Below are 25,909 nucleotides of genomic sequence, written 5' to 3' on the forward strand. Positions count from 1 at the left end.
TCTCTGTTACCTCAACAAGGGCGACTGCGGTGTTTCATATAGCATTTGTCTCTTGTATGTATGAGGGGGGAGGGGCTGCGTCTGCGGCCAGCCCCTATACAGTTGCACAGCAGTACCGCTCTGTGTACTGGGCTCAGTCGGCAGTGGTGTAGCTAGGTGCCACGGTGCCCTGAGCCCTGCTCGATGCCAGGGGCTTCATGCTCGATGCCAAGGGGGACTGAAATAGCTCATTGCTAAAGGGGACTAAAATTGCTCGTTGTCAAGGGGGACTGAATTCTGCCGCAGCCCGCTCACCCAGCTCGCCAGCTCCCCGCTGTGCCCGGCTGTCCGCCGCTATTTTCAATTCAAGTCTCCCGCTGGACCGCTAGCTAATAGGCGTTCGCAGTCCAGCAGCCACCAGTGCTGCTTCTGATTGGCTGCTGGACCGCAAGCACCTATTAGCTAGAGGTCCAGCTGGAGACTTGCACGGATCTGGCATCCTGTGATCTTTCAGCGCCCAGAGCTACACCCATGGGCCGGGCCTGGGTATAATGCTCAGTACCTGTCCTTATCCTGTATATTACAGCTGCACAGTGTCACTTCTACTCTCGATACAGGCTGCACAGTGTCACTTTTAGCCATGTACATAGGACCTAATTCAGATCTTATCGCAGTACAAATTTGTTCTCAAAATGGGCAAAACCATGTGCACGTGGGGCAGATGCAACATGTATAGAGAGTTAGATTTGTGTGAGTTTTTTTGTTTCTGTGCAGGGTAAATACTGGCTGCATTATTTTTACACTGCAATTTAGATTTCAGTTTCAACAAATCCCACCCAATATGTAAAGGCCCCCATACATTAGGCCGACTTGTCCTTAGGTCAAGTCGGACCCAATTCTCCTGTGAGCCACCCGGGAGCTCCCCGGGAGGCTCACACACAATTTGGCACTTGATGAGCCAAATGTGACATGTGATAAATCGCTTGTGGGTGGTGAGGGTCAGGGGGCGGCGGTGCTCTCATCAGGGGGAGCAGTGGGGCGGGCAGCGGGTCCCTGAGTGCTAAGCTGGCTTGGTGATGATCATAGATATCAGCAGTGACGCGCAGTGGCGGGTATTAGATTTTAAAATACCTGTCAAATGACTGGCCGTTCTCTGATTGGCTGGCTGAGAGCTCAGCCAATCAGAGAACGGCTAGTCATTTGACAGGAACTTTAAAATCTAATACCCGCCACTGCGCATCCCGTCCCGACTCCCGCAGCGCTGCTGATATATATGATCATCACCGCCCGGCCAGGTCAGCACTCCCCGGCGCCACCAGCTTAGCACTCAGGGACCCGCTGCTCGCCCCACTGCTCCCCCGGTGTCTGCATGCATATGCCTGTCAGGTGGGCAGGCATATGCATACAGGGAGGTCAGACGTGATCGTATGTACTGACCATCTGACCTCCCTGATCCGGTCCGATGCGCACGGGACCGCGCATCGGATCGGATCAGATATCACACACCTGAGATTTTGGGCCGATTTCACCCGATTATCGGCGCAAAGTGCCGAAATCGGATGAAATTGTCCCAAAATCGCATAGTGTATGGAGGCCTTAACTCTCTCTGCACATGTTACATCTGCCCCCCCCCCCCCCCCCAGCAGTGCACATGGTTTTGCCCATTTTGAGAACAAATTTGTCCTGCAATCAGATCTGAATAAGGGCCATAGTGTATTGCTCAGTATCTGTGACTGTCAGTACATCACCATAGGCCCTCCATACGAACACGCGGGGGAGCGAAGGACTTCCAATCAGGGCCAGTATCACTGTTCTGTGTGCCAAACGTGTGTGAACAGTACCATTTGTTCTTGTTCCCAGATGTCTACCATGGGGGCAGGAGGGGGACCTGTGTGATGTCATACAGAGCAGGTACAGAATGGGATGTGTGTGCTCCGCAGATATCGGTAATCAGGGACACACAGGTCCTCTTATCTCCCACTGACCAGACACAGGACAATGGCAGCCGATGACTGACTGAGGGGAGGGCAGGGCAGGGGGGCTATAAATGCAGATGGTCAGTGTAGGACAGATGAGAGACGATGCGGAGACGGATGGGACAGGCTGGGACCAGGGCAGAGGCAGCTAGGAACGTGCACAAGGGGTGGTCACGGTGTGAGGTGAGACGTTGCTTATAGCTCATCCCGTTACTGCGCAGGAGTTTATTTACTAAGATGAGAGTTCTATTGAAGATGGGAATCTACTTCTTATTTATTTATAACACCTTCTAGAAGATACTGCAATTGGTTGCCCAGAACAACATCCCATCTTCAATAGAACTATCTCAGTAAATTAACCCTATAGTGGGAAATATTGCTCCACTACATCCAACATCAACATTGTGCGAGAATTGTGGCCGCTGCCTTATTTCTGTAGAGGTTCAGCTCACATGTCAAGTCACTAAGATCAATGGTCATCATGCTGGTGAGGCCTCCACATCCTGTTCAGTGAGAATCACGCAGACAGCCGCGGTGCAGGGAAGACCCGTCTGTTCTGGTTCCGCCACTTAATTTCAGCAGGCGAGCTTAAATTCTGCTAACCGTTCTCAGGCAGCTGGTGGAGCAGAATTTAGTGTTCATCTCTGACGCCACTGAATTTGTGACAGTTGTTTGAATGGTTGTTTAGAACTTGGGAGCTGAGCTGACACTCATGCTGCTTTCAGACCGCAAAACTGGCTTTGACCAGGTATATTAAAAGGTTTCTAAAAACGTGTCTGCCAGCTAAAACCCCTTTCACACCGCATGTCTTTCAACGGTATCAGTGCAGTTTTTGTCTTTAAACGGTATTAGTGCAGTTTTTGTCTTTAAACGGTATCAGTGCAGTTTTTGTCTTTAAACGATATTTCAGTGCAGTTTTTATCCTTTAACGGTATTTCAGTGCAGTTTTTGTCCTTAAACGGTATTTCAGTGCAGTTTTTGTCCTTAAACGGTATTTCAGTGCAGTTTTTGTCCTTAAATGGTATTTCAGTGCAGTTTTTGTCCCTTCACAACACTGAACCCGTTTTAACCCATAGAAAACAGCGGATGAAAAAAAAACGGGTCTGAAACGGGTAGGACCCTCCTTTATTACCGTTTAGAAATACCAGTTCAATAGAACCGGTAAATTCACTCTGCACCTTTCAGACTGCACAAATTACCGGTTTAAAACAGTAAAAAAACTGCAAAATAACGGTTAAAAAGTGCGGTCTGACAGGGGCATCAGAGACCTTTTCAGTAGATGTTAAGCACTTATGATTTCATGCAAATATTGACTATAACAGCAGGACGCATTTGTTTGCACTGAACTCACAAGGCTGCACCTAAAGTCTGTTTTACTAATGTTCTATGATAGACAGGCAACAGTGGTTTATTGATACCAAGATGGTTTACTAGTATTTACTGTGCAGAATTTAGATTTTTGGTACATATTAATATTTTAGGCAATTGCATTGTTTTTTTCCCCTGCAATAAAAACAGCCCTTCTCTCTATTGTTGTTAAAGCAGTATTCTTTCAGCAGTGGAATACATTCTATTTCTTATATAAAGGGCATGTTCTGCATCCACTAGTGTTTTCTATTTTGGTGTTTATTTAAGTAAAGGTCCGTACACAATGGGCAAGCATGTATGGTGAGAGGTGATAGGTAAAATCGCTGGGATGAAATACACCCATTTTGGCGATTATCCTGGGGGGTGGATGACTTTCTATAGCAGGAGTGCACATCAGCACTCACCGCTCATTGCTGTCTTGTACACACTGGGCGGCTTTCCAGCTGATAGCAGCTCAGACGAGTTTACTGTGCTGCTTTCAGCTCAAAGTCGCCCAGTGTGTATGGGCCTTTACTAGCACTGGGCACATTTTTCTTTTGTATTCCGTAGTCATGTATAATGGGCTGTTTTGTAATTTTGCATAATGTGCTGTTTTTATATTCGTGCATAATGTGCTGTTTTTGTCATCCCGTATGATGTGCTATTTTTGCCATCCTGTATAATGTGCTGCTTTTGCCATCCTGTATAATGTGCTGCTTTTGTCATTCTGTATAATGCATACCTCCCAACTGTTGAAGCTCTGCAGGCGGGACGATGCTCCTGTGCGCCGGAGGCGCGCCTTAATTTTCCGGGGCGTGGCCTAATTTGGGGGCGTGGCCTATACTCACGGCTCTTCCGTAAGGCCACGCCCCCATTTTGCCGCTATGGGGGCATGACCCAGAGGCTCTGTGAGCCTCTAGCCATGCCCCCAGTCCCCTGGCTGCGGGAATAGACGCTGTGCGCATGCGCACAGCGTTTATTCCCCGCTGCTTAGCAGCTGACAGGGGGGACTCCCAACAGCCCCCCCACACCGCGGGACACTGCCGCCCACGGGTGGGACATCGGGACAGGCCCTGACAATCGGGACTGTCCCGATAAAATCGGGACTGTTGGGAGGTATGGTATAATGTGCTGTTATTGTCATCCTGTATAATGTGCTGTTTTTGTCATCCTGTATAATGGGCTGTTTTTGTCATCCAGTATAATGTGCTGTTTTTGTCATCCTGTATAATGTGCTGTTTTTGTCATCTTGTATAATGTGCTGCTTTTGCCATCCTGTATAATGTGCTGCTTTTGCCATCCTGTATAATGTGCTGTTTTTATCATTCTGTATAATGTGCTGTTTTTGTCATCCTGTATAATGTGCTGTTTTTATCATTCTGTATAATGTGCTGCTTTTGTCATCCTGTACAATGTGCTGTTTTTGTCATCCAGTATAATGTGCTCTTTTTGTCATCCAGTATAATGTGCTGTTTTTGTCATCCTATATAATGTGCTGTTTTTGCCATCCTGTATAATGTGCTGCTTTTGTCATCCTGTACAATGTGCTGTTTTTGTCATCCAGTATAATGTGCTCTTTTTGTCATCCAGTATAATGTGCTGTTTTTGTCATCCTATATAATGTGCTGTTTTTGTCATCCTGTATAATGTGCTGCTTTTGTCATCCTGTATAATGTGCTGTTTTTGTCATCCTGTATAATGTGCTGTTTTTGTCATCCTGTATAATGTGCTGCTTTTGTCATCCTGTATAATGTGCTGTTTTTGTCATCCTGTATAATGTGCTGTTTTTGTCATCCTGTATAATGTGCTGTTTTTGTCATCCTGTATAATGGGCTGTTTTTGCCATCCTGTATAATGTGCTGCTTTTGCCATCCTGTAAAATGTGCTGCTTTTGCCATCCTGTATAATGTGCTGTTTTTGTCATCCTATATAATGTGCTGTTTTTGTCATCCTATATAATGTGCTGTTTTTGTCATCCTGTATAATGTGCTGTTTTTGTCATCCTGTATAATGTGCTGTTTTTGTCATCCTGTATAATGGGCTGTTTTTGTCATCATGTATGATGGGCTGTTTTTGCCATCCTGTATAATGTGCTGCTTTTGCCATCCTGTATAATGTGCTGCTTTTACCATCCTGTATAATGTGCTGTTTTTGTCATTCTGTATAATGGGCTGTTTTTGTCATCCTGTATAATGTGCTGTTTTTGTCATCCTGTATAATGGGCTGTTTTTGCCATCCTGTATAATGTGCTGTTTTTGTCATCCTGTATAATGGGCTGTTTTTGCCATCCTGTATAATGTGCTGTTTTTGTCATCCCGTATAATGTGCTGTTTTTGTCATCCCGTATGATGTGCTGCTTTTGTCATCCCGTTATGATGTGCTGCTTTTGTCATCCCGTTATGATGTGCTGCTTTTGTCATCCCATAAAATGTGTTGCTTTTGTCATCCCGTATAATGTGCTGCTTTTGTCATCCTGTATGATGTGCTGTTTTTGTCATCCAGTACAATGTGCTGTTTTTGTCATCCAGTATAATGTGCTACTTTTATCATCCCATGTAATTTGCTGTTTTTGTCATCCTGTATAATGTGCTGTTATTGTCATCTTGTATAATGTGCTGCTTTTATAATCCTGTATAAAGTGCTGTTCCTGTAATACTACATGATAATCTACTCTACCCTCTCCCCCAGATCCTGGCTGTACTGGGCTCTCTGCTGCTGTTGCTGTATATATGGATTTGTTGTGAAAATTTCCACTTCCACATCACTCACTTCTACGCCCACATGGGCTATCCGGCTGCCCAGCACATAGTTGGGCAGAGATACCTGAGAGGTAAGATGGAGGTTTCAGTTACATTTCCTATCACAGAGGTCACTGTTCCCCTGGTAATGATAGGCTGTGTGTGTCTCAATGATGTCACTGTTCCCAGGGTAGTTATAGGCTGCATGTGTGTCTCAGTGATGTCACTGTTCCCAGGGTAGTGATAGGCTGCGTGTGCGTCTCAGTGATGTCACTGTTCCCAGGGTAGTGATAGGCTGTGTGTGCTACTCTGTGATGTCACTGTTCCCAGGGTAGTGATCGGCTGCATGTGCGTCTCAGTGATGTCACTGTTCCCAGGGTAGTGATCGGCTGCATGTGTGTCTCAGTGATGTCACTGTTCCCATGGTAGTGAGAGGCTGCATGTGTGTCTCAGTGATTTCACTGTTCCCAGGGTAGTGATCGGCTGCGTGTGTGTCTCAGTGATGTCACTGTTCCCAGAGTAGTGATAGGCTGCGTGTGCGTCTCAGTGATGTCACTGTTCCCAGAGTAGTGATCGGCTGCGTGTGCGTCTCAGTGACGTCACTGTTCACAGGGTAGTGAGCGGCTGCGCGTGCGTCTCAGTGATGTCACTGTTCCAAGGGTAGTGATCGGCTGCGTGTGCGTCTCAGTGATGTCACTGTTCCAAGGGTAGTGATCGGCTGCGTGTGCATCTCAGTGATGTCACTGTTCCCAGGCTAGTGATAGGCTGCGTGTGTGTATCAGTGATGTCACTGTTCCCAGGGTAGTGAGCGGCTGCGTGTGTGTATCAGTGATGTCACTGTTCCCAGGGTAGTGAGCGGCTGCATGTGCATCTCAGTGATGTCACTGTTCCCAGGGTAGTGATAGGCTGTGTGTGCGTCTCAATGATGTCACTGTTCCCAGGGTAGTGATTGACTGCGTGTGCGTCTCAGTGATGTCACTGTTCCCAGGGTAGTGATAGGCTGCATGTGTATGTCTCAGTGATGTCACTGTTCCCAGGGTAGTGATTGGCTGCGTGTGTGTCTCAGTGATGTCACTGTTCCCAGGGTAGTGATAGGCTGCGTGTGCGTCTCAGTGATGTCACTGTTCCCAGGGTAGTGATCGGCTGCGTGTGTGTCTCAGTGATGTCACTGTTCCCAGGGTAGTGATTGACTGCGTGTGCGTCTCAGTGATGTCACTGTTCCCAGGGTAGTGATTGGCTGCGCGTGCATCTCAGTGATGTCACTGTTCCCAGGGTAGTGATAGGCTGTGTGTGCGTCTCAGTGATGTCACTGTTCCCAGGGTAGTGATTGACTGCGTGTGCGTCTCAGTGATGTCACTGTTCCCAGGGTAGTGATAGGCTGCATGTGTGTCTCAGTGATGTCACTGTTCCCAGGGTAGTGATCAGCTGCGTGTGTGTCTCAGTGATGTCACTGTTCCCAGGGTAGTGATCGGCTGCGCGTGCGTCTCAGTGATGTCACTGTTCCCAGGGTAGTGATAGGCTGCGTGTGCATCTCAGTGATGTCACTGTTCCCAGGGTAGTGATCGGCTGCGTGTGTGTCTCAGTGATGTCACTGTTCCCAGTGTAGTGATAGGCTGCGTGTGTGTCTCAGTGATGTCACTGCTCCAAGGGTAGTGATCGGCTGCATGTGCCTCTGTGATGTCACTATATATATATTATATATATATATATGTATGTAAGGTTTTCACCTTTTACACTGCCCACCTACCCACCTTGTGCATGTTACACATATTCCGTTTGACCCTGGCCATCCACCTATTGCATGTCGCCCTTTTGCTGCCAACCTACTGATTGTCTATCTGGACACTCTACATCTATGAAGGGGGCTCCCCTACGTACACTACACAATAACACTTACACTGCCCACCTACCCACATTGCCTGTGTGTTTTGTGTACAGGAGCCGGTGTCGGCAGAGACCCAGCGATGGCGTCCCACTGGTTCAGGTAAGCCCTGAGTCTGGGATCGCAGTTCATAGCAAGTAATGGGTCCGTGTCTCTGGGTTTGTAAGTGGGCTCTATAATTCTGTATTTAAGGGTATGGATCATTAGGTCACCAGCATGTTGATCGACAGTCATTAAGTCGACACCATTAGGTCAACATGCATGTAGGGCGACATGAGTCTAGGTCAACATGCAGGAAGGTTGACATGGGTCAGGTGGACAGGTCATTAGGTCGACACGGGGGTAGGCCGACAGTCAAAAGGTCGACATGGGGTTTTTCAAATTTTTTGTCCTGAGTGGCGACACAGTCGAATGTCCACCTAATGGTGTCAACCTAATGACTGTCGACCTTATTTAATGATATATTATATACGTTGCAGGGCAGGGCACAGTACAGTACAGAAAACAGCAACACTCGGTATAGAATGTAAAACACAATGGGATATACTAGTGCGCTATAAATAAATGTTATTAAGTTGGTGCCAAATAGTGATTTTTTTTAAATTGATTTATTAATTTCTTTGCTGACACCAATGTCCGTGTTCCTACAGCCGTGCGGCGCGCACTCCACGGTCCCTGGGGGAGAACCAGAGTCTTAACTCTCGTCATTAACTCAGTAGCCATCACTAATGGTCACGTGGTTCAAGGACAACAATTTACTGGCAAGCCTGTTGTTAGTACAGCGCTGCCATCTAGTGGCTCTGGAAGTGAATGACGCCCAGAATGTCAACAGAACACTGTATCTGTATTTATTTTTTATTATGTATCTATTTGGCTTTCATTTATACAAATGTTCAACCTAATATATTAAATTGAATATTAAAGTCTGTGGTGAAAAAAATTCAAAGTTCGGAAACTTCTGACTGTCCAGCTGTTGTGGGACTACATGCTTCCAAAATCTTAGGCCAGTGGCCATTCCCTCCCCCCATGTCAGACTAGTACATTGCCGAATATGTGTAGTGTCTTCAGGTGCAGTTATAAGTCTGTACCACATGTGACTTCTCTCCTCTGTCCCCTGTCGTCCCCCCTCCCTCCTCCTCGCTGCTGCCGGAGCCTGGAATGCGAGGTACAGCAGTACTGGGAGCACAGGCAGAAGAGCTGACTGTTGGGTAGATTTATTAAGCTCGGTGGAGTGATAAAGTGTCTGGTTTTATCACCGGCCAATCAGCTCCTACCTGTGCTCCCTCCCCATATCTACGGCTCTATCCCATCTTCCTTTATGTGCCCCTGCCCCGATATCTGTGACTCTCTGCCCTACCTCCTCTTACTGTATATACACTTTATACCAGCATCCACAGATCTAGGTGAGACCATGTAATCCTGTATATGACACAATAACATCTCTCTGGCCACCTCGACAAGATAAAGCTCGGAGTCACGAAAACTTGGTAAATTCAGCAACAAAGTAGTTTCTATGGGGGCTGGTTTTACAAGTGAATATCGGAGTTTGCAGCATATGATGTCTGCTGTGCTACCCGCTGTATACAGCCCCCAGAGAAATAGACAACTCCCCAAAACATTAATTTTCAATTAGAAATATTAATTGATTAATAGGCCTCTTAGTCACCGCCTATGTGTCACCTGGAATTGAATGGGTTAACAGAGAGCTTCCGGATGGAATTTGTAGTCTAAAGTCCCCGGCACCCAGTGACTGCAGTACCCAGCACGCGATCTCCGTTCGGCAAGGTGAGCTTTAGACCAATGTCTGCAGTTATAGAGACAGAATGTATATCACATTGACATAAACACGCATTACCTCATATACTGCCAGGTACAGTACACACAGCATCACAGTGACCACCATACAGTACACACAGCATTACAGTCACCACCATACAGTACACACAGCATCACAGTGACCACCATACAGTACACACAGCATTACAGTCACCACCATACAGTACACACAGCATCACAGTGACCACCATACAGTACACACAGCATCAGAGTGACCGCCATACAGTACACACAGCCTCACAGTGACCACCGTACAGTACACACAGCATCACAGTCACCACCATACAGTACACACAGCAGCACAGTGACCACCATACAGTACACACAGCATTACAGTCACCACCATACAGTACACACAGCATCACAGTGACCACCATACAGTACACACAGCATCAGAGTGACCGCCATACAGTACACACAGCATTACAGTCACCACCATACAGTACACACAGCATCACAGTGACCACCATACAGTACACACAGCATTACAGTCACCACCATACAGTACACACAGCATCACAGTGACCACCATACAGTACACACAGCATTACAGTGACCACCGTACAGTACACACAGCATCACAGTGACCACCGTACAGTATACACAGCATTACAGTGACCACCATACAGTACACACAGCATTACAGTCACCACCATACAGTACACACAGCATCACAGTGACCACCGTACAGTACACACAGCATTACAGTCACCACCATACAGTACACACAGCATCACAGTGACCACCATACAGTACACACAGCATTACAGTGACCACCGTACAGTACACACAGCATCACAGTGACCACCGTACAGTACACACAGCATTACAGTGACCACCGTACAGTACACACAGCATCACAGTGACCACTGTACAGTACACACAGCATCACAGTCACCACCGTACAGTACACACAGCATCACAGTGACCACCGTACAGTACACACAGCATCACAGTCACCGCCGTACAGTACACACAGCATCACAGTGACCACCATACAGTACACACAGCATCACAGTGAGCACCGTACAGTACACACAGCAATACAGTGACCACCATACAGTACACACAGCATCATAGTGACCACCATACAGTACACACAGCATCATAGTGACCACCATACAGTACACACAGCATCATAGTGACCACCATACAGTACACACAGCAATACAGTCACCACCATATAGTACACACAGCATTACAGTGAGCACCGTAGAGTACACACAGCATCACAGTGACCACCGTACAGTACACACAGCATTACAGTGACCACCGTACAGTACACACAGCATCACAGTCACCACCATACAGTACACACAGCATCACAGTCACCACCATACAGTACACACAGCATCACAGTCACCACCATACAGTACGCACAGCATCACAGTCACCACCATACAGTACACACAGCATCACAGTCACCACCATACAGTACGCACAGCATCACATTGAGCACCATACAGTACACACAGCATCACAGTCACAACCATACAGTACACACAGCATCACAGTGACCACCATACAGTACACACAGCATCACAGTGACCACCATACAGTACACACAGCATCACATTGAGCACCATACAGTACACACAGCATCACAGTGACCACCATACAGTACACACAGCATCACAGTCACCACCATACAGTACACACAGCATCACAGTCACCACCATACAGTACGCACAGCATCACATTGAGCACCATACAGTACACACAGCATCACAGTGACCACCATACAGTACACACAGCATCACAGTCACCACCATACAGTACACACAGCATCACAGTCACCACCATACAGTACACACAGCATCACAGTCACCACCGTACAGTACACACAGCATCACAGTCACCACCATACAGTACACACAGCATCACAGTCACCACCATACAGTACACACAGCATCACAGTCACCACCATACAGTACACACAGCATCACAGTCACCACCATACAGTACACACAGCATCACAGTGAGCACCATACAGTACACACAGCATCACAGTGACCACCATATAGTACACACAGCATCACATTGAGCACCATACAGTACACACAGCATCACAGTGACCACCATACAGTACACACAGCATCACAGTGAGCACCATACAGTACACACAGCATCACAGTGACCACCATACAGTACACACAGCATCACAGTGACCACCATACAGTACACACAGCATCACAGTGAGCACCATACAGTACACACAGCATCACAGTGACCACCATACAGTACACACAGCATCACAGTGACCACCATACAGTACACACAGCATCACAGTGAGCACCATACAGTACACACAGCATCACAGTGACCACCATACAGTACACACAGCATCACAGTGACCACCATACAGTACACACAGCATCACAGTGAGCACCATACAGTACACACAGCATCACAGTGACCACCATACAGTACACACAGCATCACAGTGACCACCATACAGTACATATATTAAACAGAGTTGCCGACTTTTACAGTCTCCTCTCTGGGAGAACCCGGAGAGGAGACTGTCAGCATCACTTCTGGGGGCGGGGCCTGATGGAGACATCATCAGTCCCTGCCCCCAGTCATGCAAATCCCGCAATATGCGGGTCTTTGATGAGGGGGCGGGGCTAAATACGCATGGTTTGCATATTTAGTCCCACCCCTTCCACCGAAAAGCCACGTATCGCGGCAATTGAAAGCTGCCACCAGGTACAAGAGGGGGGAAGGGGACCACCGGAATCCGGGAGCGTTGCCCACTTTTCCGGAAGGGGGGGGTGGGGGGGTGGGAGGGGGATCCGATTTTCGGGATCTCCCGGCTATTCCGGGAGGGTTGGCAATCCTGACATTAAATTCTTTGTCCATCACAGTATATCTTGTATAAAAAAAATATGAATTTATTGCACCCATTCATACCTGGGCATTCCCTTTTCCATGTAACTTATCTTTGCTGTGTGATCTATTTTTCATGTATAAAAACATAAGCAGCTCTTATTCTATATATATATATATCTATATAGCATATAATGGCCTTGATTTCAGTAAACCCATATTCATCTCAAGCCTCTGTATCACACGGTCATCTCTAAAAAATCCACTGGGGGGCTACAGTTATTGGAGCACAATTATCCTTTTATCCTGCACCAGGCTTGAAGATCTTTTGCCAGGCTTAATATTCTAGCACAGCTGGAAAGCCACCGGTTACCTGCTTCCTTTGTGTGAATAATTGGACTGTGTCTAACTGAGAAGTCTTCCTAATAGAATCTGACATTATGGGGGAAATTTACTAAGAAGGACAATTATGGCCTATCCCGTGTACGACCCGGATCGGCTGTAATCTGCCAAAAATACGACAAAAAATACAGCAAATATTGCTAAACTGCCGTATTCTCTGGAATCGTATTCTCCGATGGCAATGTGATTTGTATTTGGCTGCTAAGCTTGCCGTTAGCCAAATACAGAGGATGCTTGAAGCACTGCATGGATCAGTCAGATGGTGTGCTCATCGTACTGCTGAATTTGGCTGGTAATTCAGCAGAAATATGACTGGAAAATGCTCCTCATTTTTCAGGTGTATTTGGCTGAAGCCTGCATGGATCAGTCAGATCAGTCAGATCAGTCAGATTCATGCAGGATTCTCTGTGTAAAAAAAAAAATGGAGTGGGGTCGCCCTTCCCCCCACAAATATCATCAGCCCCAGGCTCTTTGAGACGGTCCTTTTAACAGAAATACAGGGGGGGGGGGGGGGGGGGGGAGAAGAAATGTGGTCCCCCTGTATTTCTATTCTATAACCAGCACCAGGCTCTTGGCCACTGATACATATATTGCATCGTTTATATATTAATACATTTGCCTTATCCCTGAAAATCGTTAAAAATGCAAAATATCACAATCACATAGATGATAATGATATAATGTTGTCATTGTAAAGCGCAACAGAATATGCTACGCTATATAAGAAACGGTAAATAATAAATAAATAATGTATTTCAGCACAATTCTTGCAAAATGGACTTGAACCTGTATCTCCAGCGGATTGGGATCACAGAAATGACAGTGGATTCCTCCACACCGTCCCTTGCGGCACTACGGAAGTTACATCGCCACCACGTTCTTTCAGTACCATTCGAGAGCCTCAGTGTACACATTGGGGAGAAAATTATCTTGGACAGACTGTGGATTTATCGGAAAATAGTCCTTAGAAAACGTGGGGGCTTCTGTTTCGAAAACAACGGCCTTTTCTTGTGGGTGTTACAAGAGCTGGGGTACAAGCCGCAGGTGCTGTCGGGCAGAGTGAGGGAACTGGCTACTGGTCTGTTTGGAACTCCATTGGACCACATGATATTGACTGTGGAGTTGGACGGCAAGCGGTGGCTTTGTGACGTTGGGTTTGGAGATGGAATCCTGGATCCATTGCCCCTGGAGGCAGGATGGGAAGAGGAGCAGGACAATGGCATGCTTCGGCTGCGGGTGGAAGAGGAGGAGTGGTACTTGGAGAAGAAGGAGGACAATGACCAATGGCAAAGTCTGTACAAGTTCACCCTGGAAGAGAGAAGGTTTGAGGACTTCAGGGAGATGTGTGACTTCTTCCAGACCTCGCCAAGCTCTTTCTTTGTTCGTAAGAGTATCTGCACCCTACAGCTACCAAGTGGCAGGTTGACCTACATTGGGCGCAGGTTGATCAGTACAGAGTATACCAAGGGCCATGGGAGTGTTAAGACCACTGAAGACCTCAGCGAGGAGGAGATTCCTGATGTTCTCAGAGAGAAGTTTGGGATTGTGCTGGGTAAAACATTTGTACCAAAGGATGAGATGCCCCCCACTCTTGATGGACAGTGAGGGCTCAGGAGATATGCTGTATTTCCAGGTGGGCTGTCACGTTTGGGATTTGTTTGGCACAGGGGGCAAAATCACCCTGCTCCATGCATGGCTATGTATAAACTCTGAAGTGTGGAAATCTATGAGTGACATAATAAATACTTACAAAAAGCAAGTGTCGGTCTGCACTGTGTTTAGACAGAAGGTACGTGTCCAAAAAGAGGGTGTGGCCTCACAGGAAGGCCTTCTGACCACACTGGAAGTGGGCGTGGCCTCACAAAAAGGGGGCCTTATGGCATCTATTTGCCCACAGATTGCTTTGCTCTCCTCCTCTGTTCACCCTGAGGGAGACTTTTTTTTGGGGGGGGTGGGGCGGCTGAACGGAGGAGCCTTCTCATCCACCCTTTTGTTACTGACAGTATGGCGATAAATCCATCGGGCGGAAGGTCCATCGTGTCTGGGTGCCGGAGAATTCCAGGACCGTGGTTTGTCACGGCCTGAAGGTGAGAGAGTGCGGCGCCAGGTAAGTGGTCTGGAGACACCTGCACGGCAGCAGGCACCACACTGCACCGCCCCAACACCCCTCTCACAAGTATTCAGGGAACACTTGTAGGCTAGTAGAGAGTCTTATACCCCTTTTACACCGCCGAAAAATCCGGGTCAGCGGCGGGTCAGACCCGGATCACCGGCGGTGTAAATAGGGTATATCCGTGTCCATTTACACGGGTCCTCTACCCAGGTCCTGACCTGGGTAGAACCCGGATAGGACCCGTGTAAATGCTGGTGTAAATGGTCCCGCTGCGGGACCAGGCACCTGCAGCGGGACCACAGCGTGCAGCGCTGGGAAAGCTGTGCCCAGCTGCTGCGGGAGGGGGGGTCCCTGCGCCCGCTGAGGGGAGGGGGGGTACCTGTCAGCCTGAGGTCGATGTGCGGCGCCGCCGCTGTCCCCGGGTGCTGGGAGGAGGGGGTGTCTGCAGCTGCTGAGGGGAGGGGGGGTACCGGTCAGCCTGAGGTATAATGTGAGCCGCTGCTGCTGTAACTCCCCCCGGCAGCGGGCACCCAGGCCAAGAAACATCAGCACAGCAGGAGCCAGTGAGGAGTGCCGGACCTTCTAACATTATATATATTTATATATATATATATATATATATATATTATATTTAAATATATATATATATATATATATATATATATATATACCCCCTTGGCAACGAGCAAGCATTTTTAAGGAAAGGCAGGGCTGACCCAGGTTAAGTGTAAATGGTGCAGACCCAGGTCTAAGTGCTGTGTAAATGGGGTATAAAGCAGGGTCAGACCCTGGAAACTCCAGCATTCAAAGACCAGGGTCCCGACCAGGGTTTTTGGTGTAAAAGGGGTATTATTGTGTGTGGAAGGGCCCAATAAGGCCCTGCCCTCATTTATGTCCCTACCACCATATACAGTATGTGCCGCTACCCTATCTCCTCTTATGGGCCCCTTCCCCCAAAATATGTGCCTTTATCCTGTATCCCCTTATGTGCCCCTGCCCCCATGTCTGTGCATTGATCCCATCTCCTTTTATGTGTCCCTGCCCCCCCAAATGTGGGACTCTGCCCTTCCTCCTCTTATGTGCACTTTATACCAGCATCCACAGATCTAGATGAGACCATGTAATCCTGTATATGACACAATAACATCTCTCTGGCCACCTCGATAAGATAAAGCTCGGAGTCACGAGAACTTGGTAAATTCAGCAACAAAGCAGTTTCTAAGGGGGCTGGTTTTACAAGCAGCAATCTGAGTCTGCAGCAGGTATATGGGATGTCTGCTGTGCTACCCGCTGTATACATCCCCCCCAAGAAATGTCATGTCTTTGGACAACTGCCCAAAACATTCTTTTTCCAAATAGAAATATCAATAGCTTAATAGGCCTCTTAGACACCGCCTATGTGTCACCTGGAATTGAATGGGTTAACAGAGAGCTTCCGGGTGGAATTTGTAGTCTAAAGTCCCCAGCACCCAGTGACTGCAGCACCCAGCACACGATCTCCGTTCGGGAAGGTGAGCTTTAGACCAATGTCTGCAGTTATAGAGAAAGAATGTATATCACATTTACATAAACACGCAGACTGTTCCTGGTGATTGTACAGACAGAACATATTACCTCATACACTGCCAGCTGCTCACACCAGTAGGGTCTGATATTGAGTCACGGTTACTATTTTTACTGATAAGAGTCATATGAGCTGGCCAGGGGTGCAGACAGCTTTTAACATGAGGGGTAGCAAAAGGGGGTGAAGGGGGCACTCCAGGCCCAGGAGATTCAAAGTTCAAATAGCAACTAAATACATTATTTGCATCCAAGTTACATCAACAGTTATCCCTGACATTACATGTATAGCTTCACACACACATACTACAGATACAGTATAAAGCAACACAGGCAGAAATGGATCGGAAAAGAGTAAAGGCTTCCAAACAGAGACAATTATTCAGTACACATAGCATCACAGTGACCACCATACAGTACACATAGCATCACAGTGACCACCATACAGTACACACAGCAGCACAGTGACCACCGTACAGTACACACAGCATCACAGTGACCACCATACAGTACACACAGCAGCACAGTGACCGCCATACAGTACACACAGCATCACAGTGACCACCATACAGTACACACAGCAGCACAGTGATCTCCATACACTATATGCAGCATCACAGTGACCACCATACAGTACACACAGCATCACAGTGACCACCATACAGTACACACAGCAGCACAGTGACCACCATACAGTACACACAGCATCACAGTGACCACCATACCGTACACACAGCAGCACAGTGACCACCATACAGTACACACAGCATCACAGTGACCACCATTCAGTACACATAGCATCACAATGACCGCTATACAGTACACACAGTATCACAGTGACCACCATACAGTACACACAGCATTACAGTGACCACCATTCAGTACACATAGCATCACAGTGACCGCTATACAGTACACACAGCATCACAGTGACCACCATACAGTACACATAGCATCACAGTGACCACCATACAGTACACACAGCATCACAGTGACCACCATACAGTACACACAGCAGCACAGTGACCATCATACAGTACACACAGCATCACAGTGACCACCATACAGTACACACAACAGCACAGTGACCACCATACAGTACACACAGCATCACAGTGACTACCATACAGTACAAACAAAAGCACAGTGACCGCCATACAGTACACACAGCTTCACAGTGACCGCCATACAGTACACACAGCATCACAGTGAACGCCATACAGTACACACAGCATCACAGTGACCGCCATACAGTACACAAAGCATCACAGTGACCACCATACAGTACACACAGCAGCACAGTGATCTCCATACACTATATGCAGCATCACAGTGACCACCATACAGTACACACAGCATCACAGTGACCACCATACAGTACACACAGCATCACAGTGACCACCATACAGTACACACAACAGCACAGTGACCACCATACCGTACACACAGCATCACAGTGACTACCATACAGTACAAACAAAAGCACAGTGACCGCCATACAGTACACACAGCTTCACAGTGACCGCCATACAGTACACACAGCATCACAGTGACCGCCATACAGTACACACAGCATCAGAGTGACCGCCATACAGTACACACAGCATCACAGTGACCGCCATACAGTACACACAACAGCACAGTGACCGCCATACAGTACACACAGCATCACAGTGATCGCCATACAGTACACACAGCATCACAGTGACCACCATACAGTACACATAGCATCACAGTGACCACCATACAGTACACACAGCATCACAGTGACCACCATAAAGTACACACAGCATCACAATGACCACCATACAGTACACAGAGCATCACAGTGACCACCAGACAGTACACACAGCATCACAGTGACCACCATACAGTACACACAGCATCACAGTGACCACCATACAGTACACACAGCATCACAGTGACCACCATACAGTACACACAGCATCACAGTGACCACCATACAGTACACACAGCATCACAGTGACCACCATACAGTACACACAGCATCACAGTGACCACCATACAGTACACACAGCATCACAGTGACCACCATACATTACACTCAGCATCACAGTGACCACCATACAGTACACACAGCATCACAGTGACCACCATACAGTACACACAGCATTACAGTGACCACCATACAGTACACACACAGCATCACAGTGACCACCATACAGTTCACACAGCATCACAGTCACCACCATACAGTACACACAGCATTACAGTGACCACCATACATTACACACAGCATTACAGTGACCACCATACAGTACACACACAGCATCACAGTGACCACCATACAGTTCACACAGCATCACAGTGACCGCCATACAGTACACACAGCATTAGAGTGACCGCCATACAGTACACACAGCATCACAGTGACCGCCATACAGTACACACAACAGCACAGTGACCGCCATACAGTACACACAGCATCACAGTGACCGCCATACAGTACACACAGCATCACAGTGACCACCATACAGTACACACAGCATCACAGTGACCACCATACATTACACTCAGCATCACAGTGACCACCATACAGTACACACAGCATCACAGTGACCGCCATACAGTACACACAACAGCACAGTGACCGCCATACAGTACACACAGCATCACAGTGACCGCCATACAGTACACACAACAGCACAGTGACCACCATACAGTACACACAGCATCACAGTGACCACCATACAGTACACACAGCATCACAGTGACCACCATACAGTACACACAGCATCACAGTGACCACCATAAAGTACACACAGCATCACAATGACCACCATACAGTACACAGAGCATCACAGTGACCACCAGACAGTACACACAGCATCACAGTGACCACCATACAGTACACACAGCATCACAGTGACCACCATACAGTACACACAGCATCACAGTGACCACCATACAGTACACACAGCATCACAGTGACCACCATACAGTACACACAGCATCACAGTGACCACCATACAGTACACACAGCATCACAGTGACCACCATACAGTACACACAGCATCACAGTGACCACCATACAGTACACACAGCATCACAGTGACCACCATACATTACACTCAGCATCACAGTGACCACCATACAGTACACACAGCATCACAGTGACCACCATACAGTACACACAGCATTACAGTGACCACCATACAGTACACACACAGCATCACAGTGACCACCATACAGTTCACACAGCATCACAGTCACCACCATACAGTACACACAGCATTACAGTGACCACCATACATTACACACAGCATTACAGTGACCACCATACAGTACACACACAGCATCACAGTGACCACCATACAGTTCACACAGCATCACAGTGACCGCCATACAGTACACACAGCATTAGAGTGACCGCCATACAGTACACACAGCATCACAGTGACCGCCATACAGTACACACAACAGCACAGTGACCGCCATACAGTACACACAGCATCACAGTGACCGCCATACAGTACACACAGCATCACAGTGACCGCCATACAGTACACACAGCATCACAGTGACCGCCATACAGTACACACAGCATCACAGTGACCACCATACAGTACACACAGCATCACAGTGACCACCATACAGTACACACAGCATCACAGTGACCACCAGACAGTACACACAGCATCACAGTGACCACCAGACAGTACACACAGCATCACAGTGACCACCATACAGTACACACAGCATCACAGTGACCACCATACAGTACACACAGCATCACAGTGACCACCATACAGTACACACAGCAGCACAGTGACCGCCATACAGTACACACAGCATCACAGTGACCGCCATACATTACACTCAGCATCACAGTGACCGCCATACAGTACACACAGCATCACAGTGACCGCCATACAGTACACACAGCATCACAGTGACCGCCATACAGTACACACAGCATCACAGTGACCGCCATACAGTACACACAGCATCACAGTGACCGCCATACAGTACACAAAGCATCACAGTGACCGCCATACATTACACTCAACATCACAGTGACCGCCATACAGTACACACAGCATCACAGTGACCGCCATACAGTACACACAGCATCACAGTGACCGCCATACAGTACACACTGCATCACAGTGACCGCCATACAGTACACACAGCATCACAGTGACCGCCATACAGTACACACAGCATCACAGTGACCACCATACAGTACACACAGCATCACAGTGACCACCATACAGTACACACAGCATCACAGTGACCACCATACAGTACACACAGCATCACAGTGACCGCCATACAGTACACACAGCATCACAGTGACCGCCATACAGTACACACTGCATCACAGTGACCGCCATACAGTACACACAGCATCACAGTGACCGCCATACAGTACACACAGCATCACAGTGACCGCCATACAGTACACACAACAGCACAGTGACCGCCATACAGTACAAACAGCATCACAGTGACCGCCATACAGTACACACAGCATCACAGTGACCACCATACAGTACACACAGCATCACAGTGACCGCCAGACAGTACACACAGCAGCACAGTGACCACCATACAGTACACACAGCATCACAGTGACCGCCATACAGTACACACAGCATCACAGTGACCACCATACAGTACACACAGCATCACAGTGACCGCCATACAGTACACACAGCATCACAGTGACCGCCATACAGTACACACAGCATCACAGTGATCGCCATACAGTACACACAGCATCACAGTGACCGCCATACAGTACACACAGCATCACAGTGACCGCCATACAGTACACACAGCATCACAGTGACCGCCATACAGTACACACAGCATCACAGTGACCGCCATACATTACACTCAACATCACAGTGACCGCCATACAGTACACACAGCATCACAGTGACCGCCATACAGTACACACAGCATCACAGTGACCGCCATACAGTACACACAGCATCACAGTGACCACCATACAGTACACACAGCATCACAGTGACCACCATACAGTACACACTGCATCACAGTGACCACCATACAGTACACACAGCATCACAGTGACCACCATACAGTACACACAGCATCACAGTGACCACCATACAGTACACACAGCATCACAGTGACCACCATACAGTACACACAGCATCACAGTGACCACCATACAGTACACACAGCATCACAGTGACCACCATACAGTACATACAGCATCACAGTGACCACCATACAGTACACACAGCATCACAGTGACCACCATACAGTACATACAGCATCACAGTGACCACCATACAGTACACACAGCATCACAGTCACCACCATACAGTACTCACAGCATCACAGTGACCACCATACAGTACACACAGCATCACAGTGACCACCATATAGTACATACATTAAATTCTTTGTCCATCATAGTTCATCTTATATTATTGCACCCATTCATACCTGGGCATTCCTTTTTACATTTAACTTATCTTTGATGTGTAATGAGGTCTGATCTATCTTTCATGTTCTGTTCGCATGTATAAATACATAAGCATCTCTTATTCTATATAGCAGATAAATGGCCTTGATTTCAGTAAACCCATATTCATCTAAAGCCTCTGTATCATCTCTAAAAAATCCACGGGGGGCAACAGTTATTTAAGCACAATAATCCTTATAACTGGAGATGTGCCGACTCAGATTTATCCTGTTTTACCCGTATCTCAAAACGGGATCTTATTGGCTATCCAGCTGTCACATGATTTGGAGTCAAAACATTTGACAGCCGATAGCCAATAAGATCCCGTTTTGAGATCCGGGTAAATCGGAGTAAATTAGGGTTGCCGACTTTCAAATGCTCCTCTCCAGGAGAAGCCCGGAGAGGAGACGTTCATTACCCGTTCGGGAGGGAGCGGGGCTTGACTGTGACATCATTAAGCCCCGCCCCCATTACAAAAAATAGACGCATTCACTGATCTCCATGGAGGGGGCGGGGCTAAAAGACACGAGTGTGTCATTTAGCTCCGCCCCCTCCTCTGAGACCCACGGATTGCGGCATTTAAATGCTGCGATCAGGGGCTCAGTGGGGGTCCCCCTGATTCCGGGAGGGTTGCCCACCCTTCCGGGAGGCTGGGAGGGGGACCCGATTTTTGGGAGATTCCCGATAATTCCGGGAGGGTCGGCAACCCTGGAGTAAATCCCAACCTGCACATCTCTACTTATAACCTGCACCAAGCTTGAAGAAATATTGCCAGGCTTGATGGTCTAGCACAGCGGGAAAGCCACCGGATACCTGCTTCTGTTATATGAAACATTGGACTGTGTTTAATAGAGAATAAATCCTAATAGAATCTGACATTATGGGGGAAATTTACTAAGAAGGACGATTATGGCCTATCCCGTGTACGAACGGGTACGACCCGGATTGACTGTAATCGGCCAAAATACTACCGGAGAATACGGAAAACTTTGCTAAACTGCCATATTCTCTTGATTCCTATTTTCCGCCGTGATTTGTATTTGGCTGCCAAGTTTGCCGTTAGCCAAATACAGATGATGCTTGAAGCATGGCCTGCATCAGTCAGATGGTGTGCTCATTTACTATCATTCGTACTGCTGAATTCAGCAGAAAACACGACTGGAAAATACGGTACTTGTTTCCTAGCACGGCCACACCGATTTACATCGGGGTGGTCGTGTCGGAAAAATCGGGTCGATCGCATCGCATGCGATTTGGTCGCATGCGATGCGATCGACGCGACCGACCGATTTTGAACCCGATTTTTTTTTTAATGAAATGTAAATCGGGTCCCTGGGACCCGATTTTACATTGGATTCAATGTAAAATATTCCCAACCCCCCCAAATTTAACGGCGTACACCGCACCCCACGATAGACGCCAACCCGAAGCGTGGCGAGCGCAGCGAGCCCGCGAGGGGCGGCGGTGCGCGTCCTCCTACCTTTTCATTCCCCTACTATCCACGTCGGCGTGGAGTTGAGAATAGAATAGTGTGGCGAGCGCAGCGAGCCACCGAGCCCGAAGCGTGGCGAGCGCAGCGAGCCCCGCGAGGGGACGCGTATACCTGTGAAGTTATACGCGTCCCCTCGCGGGGATTGCTGCGCTCGCCACGCTTCGGGCTCGGTGGCTCGCTGCACTCGCCACACTATTCTATTCTCACCTCCACGCCGACGTGGATAGTAGGGGAATGAAAAGGTCGGAGGACGCGCACCGCCGCCCCTCGCGGGCTCGCTGCGCTCGCCATGCTTCGGGTTGGCGTCTATCGTGGGGTGACGACGGGGACATCTATAATGTGAAATGGGTCATGTTGGCCCATTTCACATTTTTCACATTTTCTCACTAATTCTAAAATGTGGTCCCCCTGTATTTCTATAACCAGCACCAGGCTCTTGGGCACTGATACATATATTGCTTCTTTTATATATTAATACAACATTTTCCTTATTCCTGAAAATTGTTAAAAAATGCCAAATATCACAATTACATAGATGATAAATATATTTTGTATTCCAGCACATTTCTTGCAAGATGGATTTGAACCTGTATCTCCAGAGGATTGGGATCACAGAAATGACAGCGGATTTCTCCACTCCGTCCCTTGCTGCATTACGGAAGTTACATCGCCACCACTTGTACTCCATACCATTCGAGAGCCTCAGTATACACACTGGGGAGAGAATTATCCTGGACACACTGTGGATTTATCGGAAAATAGTCCTGAGAAAACGTGGGGGCTTCTGTTTCGAGAACAACGGCCTTTTCTTCTGGGTGTTACAAGAGCTGGGGTACAAGCCGCTGGTGCTGTCAGGCAGAGTGAGAGACCCGGATACTGGTCTGTTTGGAACTCCATTGGACCACATGATATTGACTGTGGAGTTGGACGGCAGACGGTGGCTTTGTGACGTTGGCTTTGGAGATGGAATCGTGGATCCATTTCCCCTGGAGGCAGGATGGGAAGAGGAGCAGGACAGTGGCATGCTTCGGCTGCGGGTGGAAGAGGAGGAGTGGTACTTGGAGAAGAAGGAGGACAATGACCAATGGAGGAGTCTGTACAAGTTCACCCTGAAAGAGAGGAGGTTTGAGGACTTCAGGGAGATGTGTGACTTCCTCCAGACCTCTCCCAGCTCTTTCTTTGTTCGTAAGAGTATCTGCACCCTACTGCTACCAAATGGCAGGTTGACCTACATTGGGCGCAGGTTGATCAGTACAGAGTATACCAAGGGCCGTGGGAGTGTGAAGACCACTGAAGACCTCAGCGAGGAGGAGATTCCTGATGTTCTCAGAGAGAAGTTTGGGATTGTTCTGGGTAAAACATTTGTACCAAAGGATGAGATGCCCCCCACTCTTGATGGACAGTGAGGGCTCAGGAGATATGCTGTACTTCCAGGTGGGGTGTCACGTTTGGGATTGGTTTGGCACAGGGGGCAAAATCACCCTGCTCCAGCACTGTATATGAAATGCATGGCTGAAGCTGTGCTACAGTACAGTGGAGGCCCCAAGCTCTCTTCTCCCATTAGTAATCCAGACCTGAAGAGCCATTGTAATATAGAAAAGCAAAAAGGGCAAAGGCCCTGACTGGTAATGCTGGCCAGGTGCCCGGAACTACATGCCCACCAGACGTGTGCACCACCTGTCCTCTCCTATGGGCAAACCTATATTCTATGTATAATTTCTGAAGTGTGGAAATCAATGAGTGACATAATAAATACTTACACAAAGCAAGTGTCTGACTGTACTTGGTTTTGACAGAAGGTACGTATCCAAAAAGAGGGTGTGGCCTCACCTGAAGCGGGTGTGGCCACACTGGAAGGGGGCGTGGCCTCACAGAAAGGGGGCATGGCCTTATGGCATCTATTTGCCCACAGATTGCTGTGCTTTGCACATTGGATGTGTGAGAGCGCTCTCCTCCTCTGTTCACCCTGAGGGAGACTTTTTTTATTTTTTGGGTGGGGCGGCGGGACAGTCAACGGGATACGGGACAGCTCTGGGGTGCACCTAATTCAGTGGTCGGAATTCCCATCAGTGGTGGCATAAAAGATCTAGGTATCACTAGGTGGACCCAGTATGGTCAACATGCATAATAAGGTTGACAGGCGAAAGCTAGGCAGTGGGTAGGTTCTAAAGATCGATACGGCAATGGTCAACACAGATATGGTCGACACCATGGGAGGCTCCAAAGGGGGCTGCAGCACAGATAAAAATTCAAATAGGGACAGCACAGCAACTGCCTCCAACTGCCATTCC

General features: G+C 47.9%; 2 protein-coding genes across 4 annotated transcripts; both read left to right on the forward strand.

Annotated features, from left to right (window-relative positions):
• Positions 1-1,662: 1,662 nt before the first annotated feature.
• LOC146021390 (uncharacterized) lies at positions 1,663-8,846 on the forward strand. Its single transcript, XM_083155174.1, has 4 exons — positions 1,663-2,138; positions 5,991-6,132; positions 7,979-8,024; positions 8,573-8,846. The coding sequence occupies exons 1-4, from the start codon at positions 2,061-2,063 to the stop codon at positions 8,631-8,633; spliced, it is 327 nt and encodes a 108-aa protein (XP_083011300.1). The 5' UTR covers positions 1,663-2,060; the 3' UTR covers positions 8,634-8,846.
• A 700-nt stretch (positions 8,847-9,546) lies between these two features.
• LOC146019877 (arylamine N-acetyltransferase, pineal gland isozyme NAT-3-like) lies at positions 9,547-25,383 on the forward strand. 3 transcript variants are annotated; one of them, XM_083152508.1, is made up of 2 exons: positions 9,547-9,707; positions 13,749-14,743. In XM_083152508.1, exon 2 carries the CDS (start codon positions 13,764-13,766, stop codon positions 14,592-14,594), a length of 831 nt encoding a protein of 276 aa, XP_083008634.1. In that variant the 5' UTR covers positions 9,547-9,707; positions 13,749-13,763; the 3' UTR covers positions 14,595-14,743. The 3 variants fall into 3 exon arrangements, with proteins under 3 accessions (XP_083008634.1, XP_083008635.1, XP_083008633.1); XM_083152509.1 differs by lacking the exon at positions 13,749-14,743 and adding an exon at positions 24,179-25,383 and having other exon boundaries at positions 9,653-9,707; XM_083152507.1 differs by lacking the exons at positions 9,547-9,707; positions 13,749-14,743 and adding exons at positions 16,491-16,613; positions 24,179-25,383.
• Positions 25,384-25,909: the final 526 nt, after the last annotated feature.

Source organism: Crinia signifera, chromosome 7 (genome assembly GCF_055691185.1).
Source record: "Crinia signifera chromosome 7, ASM5569118v1, whole genome shotgun sequence".
Classification (NCBI taxonomy): Eukaryota; Metazoa; Chordata; class Amphibia; order Anura; family Myobatrachidae; genus Crinia; species Crinia signifera.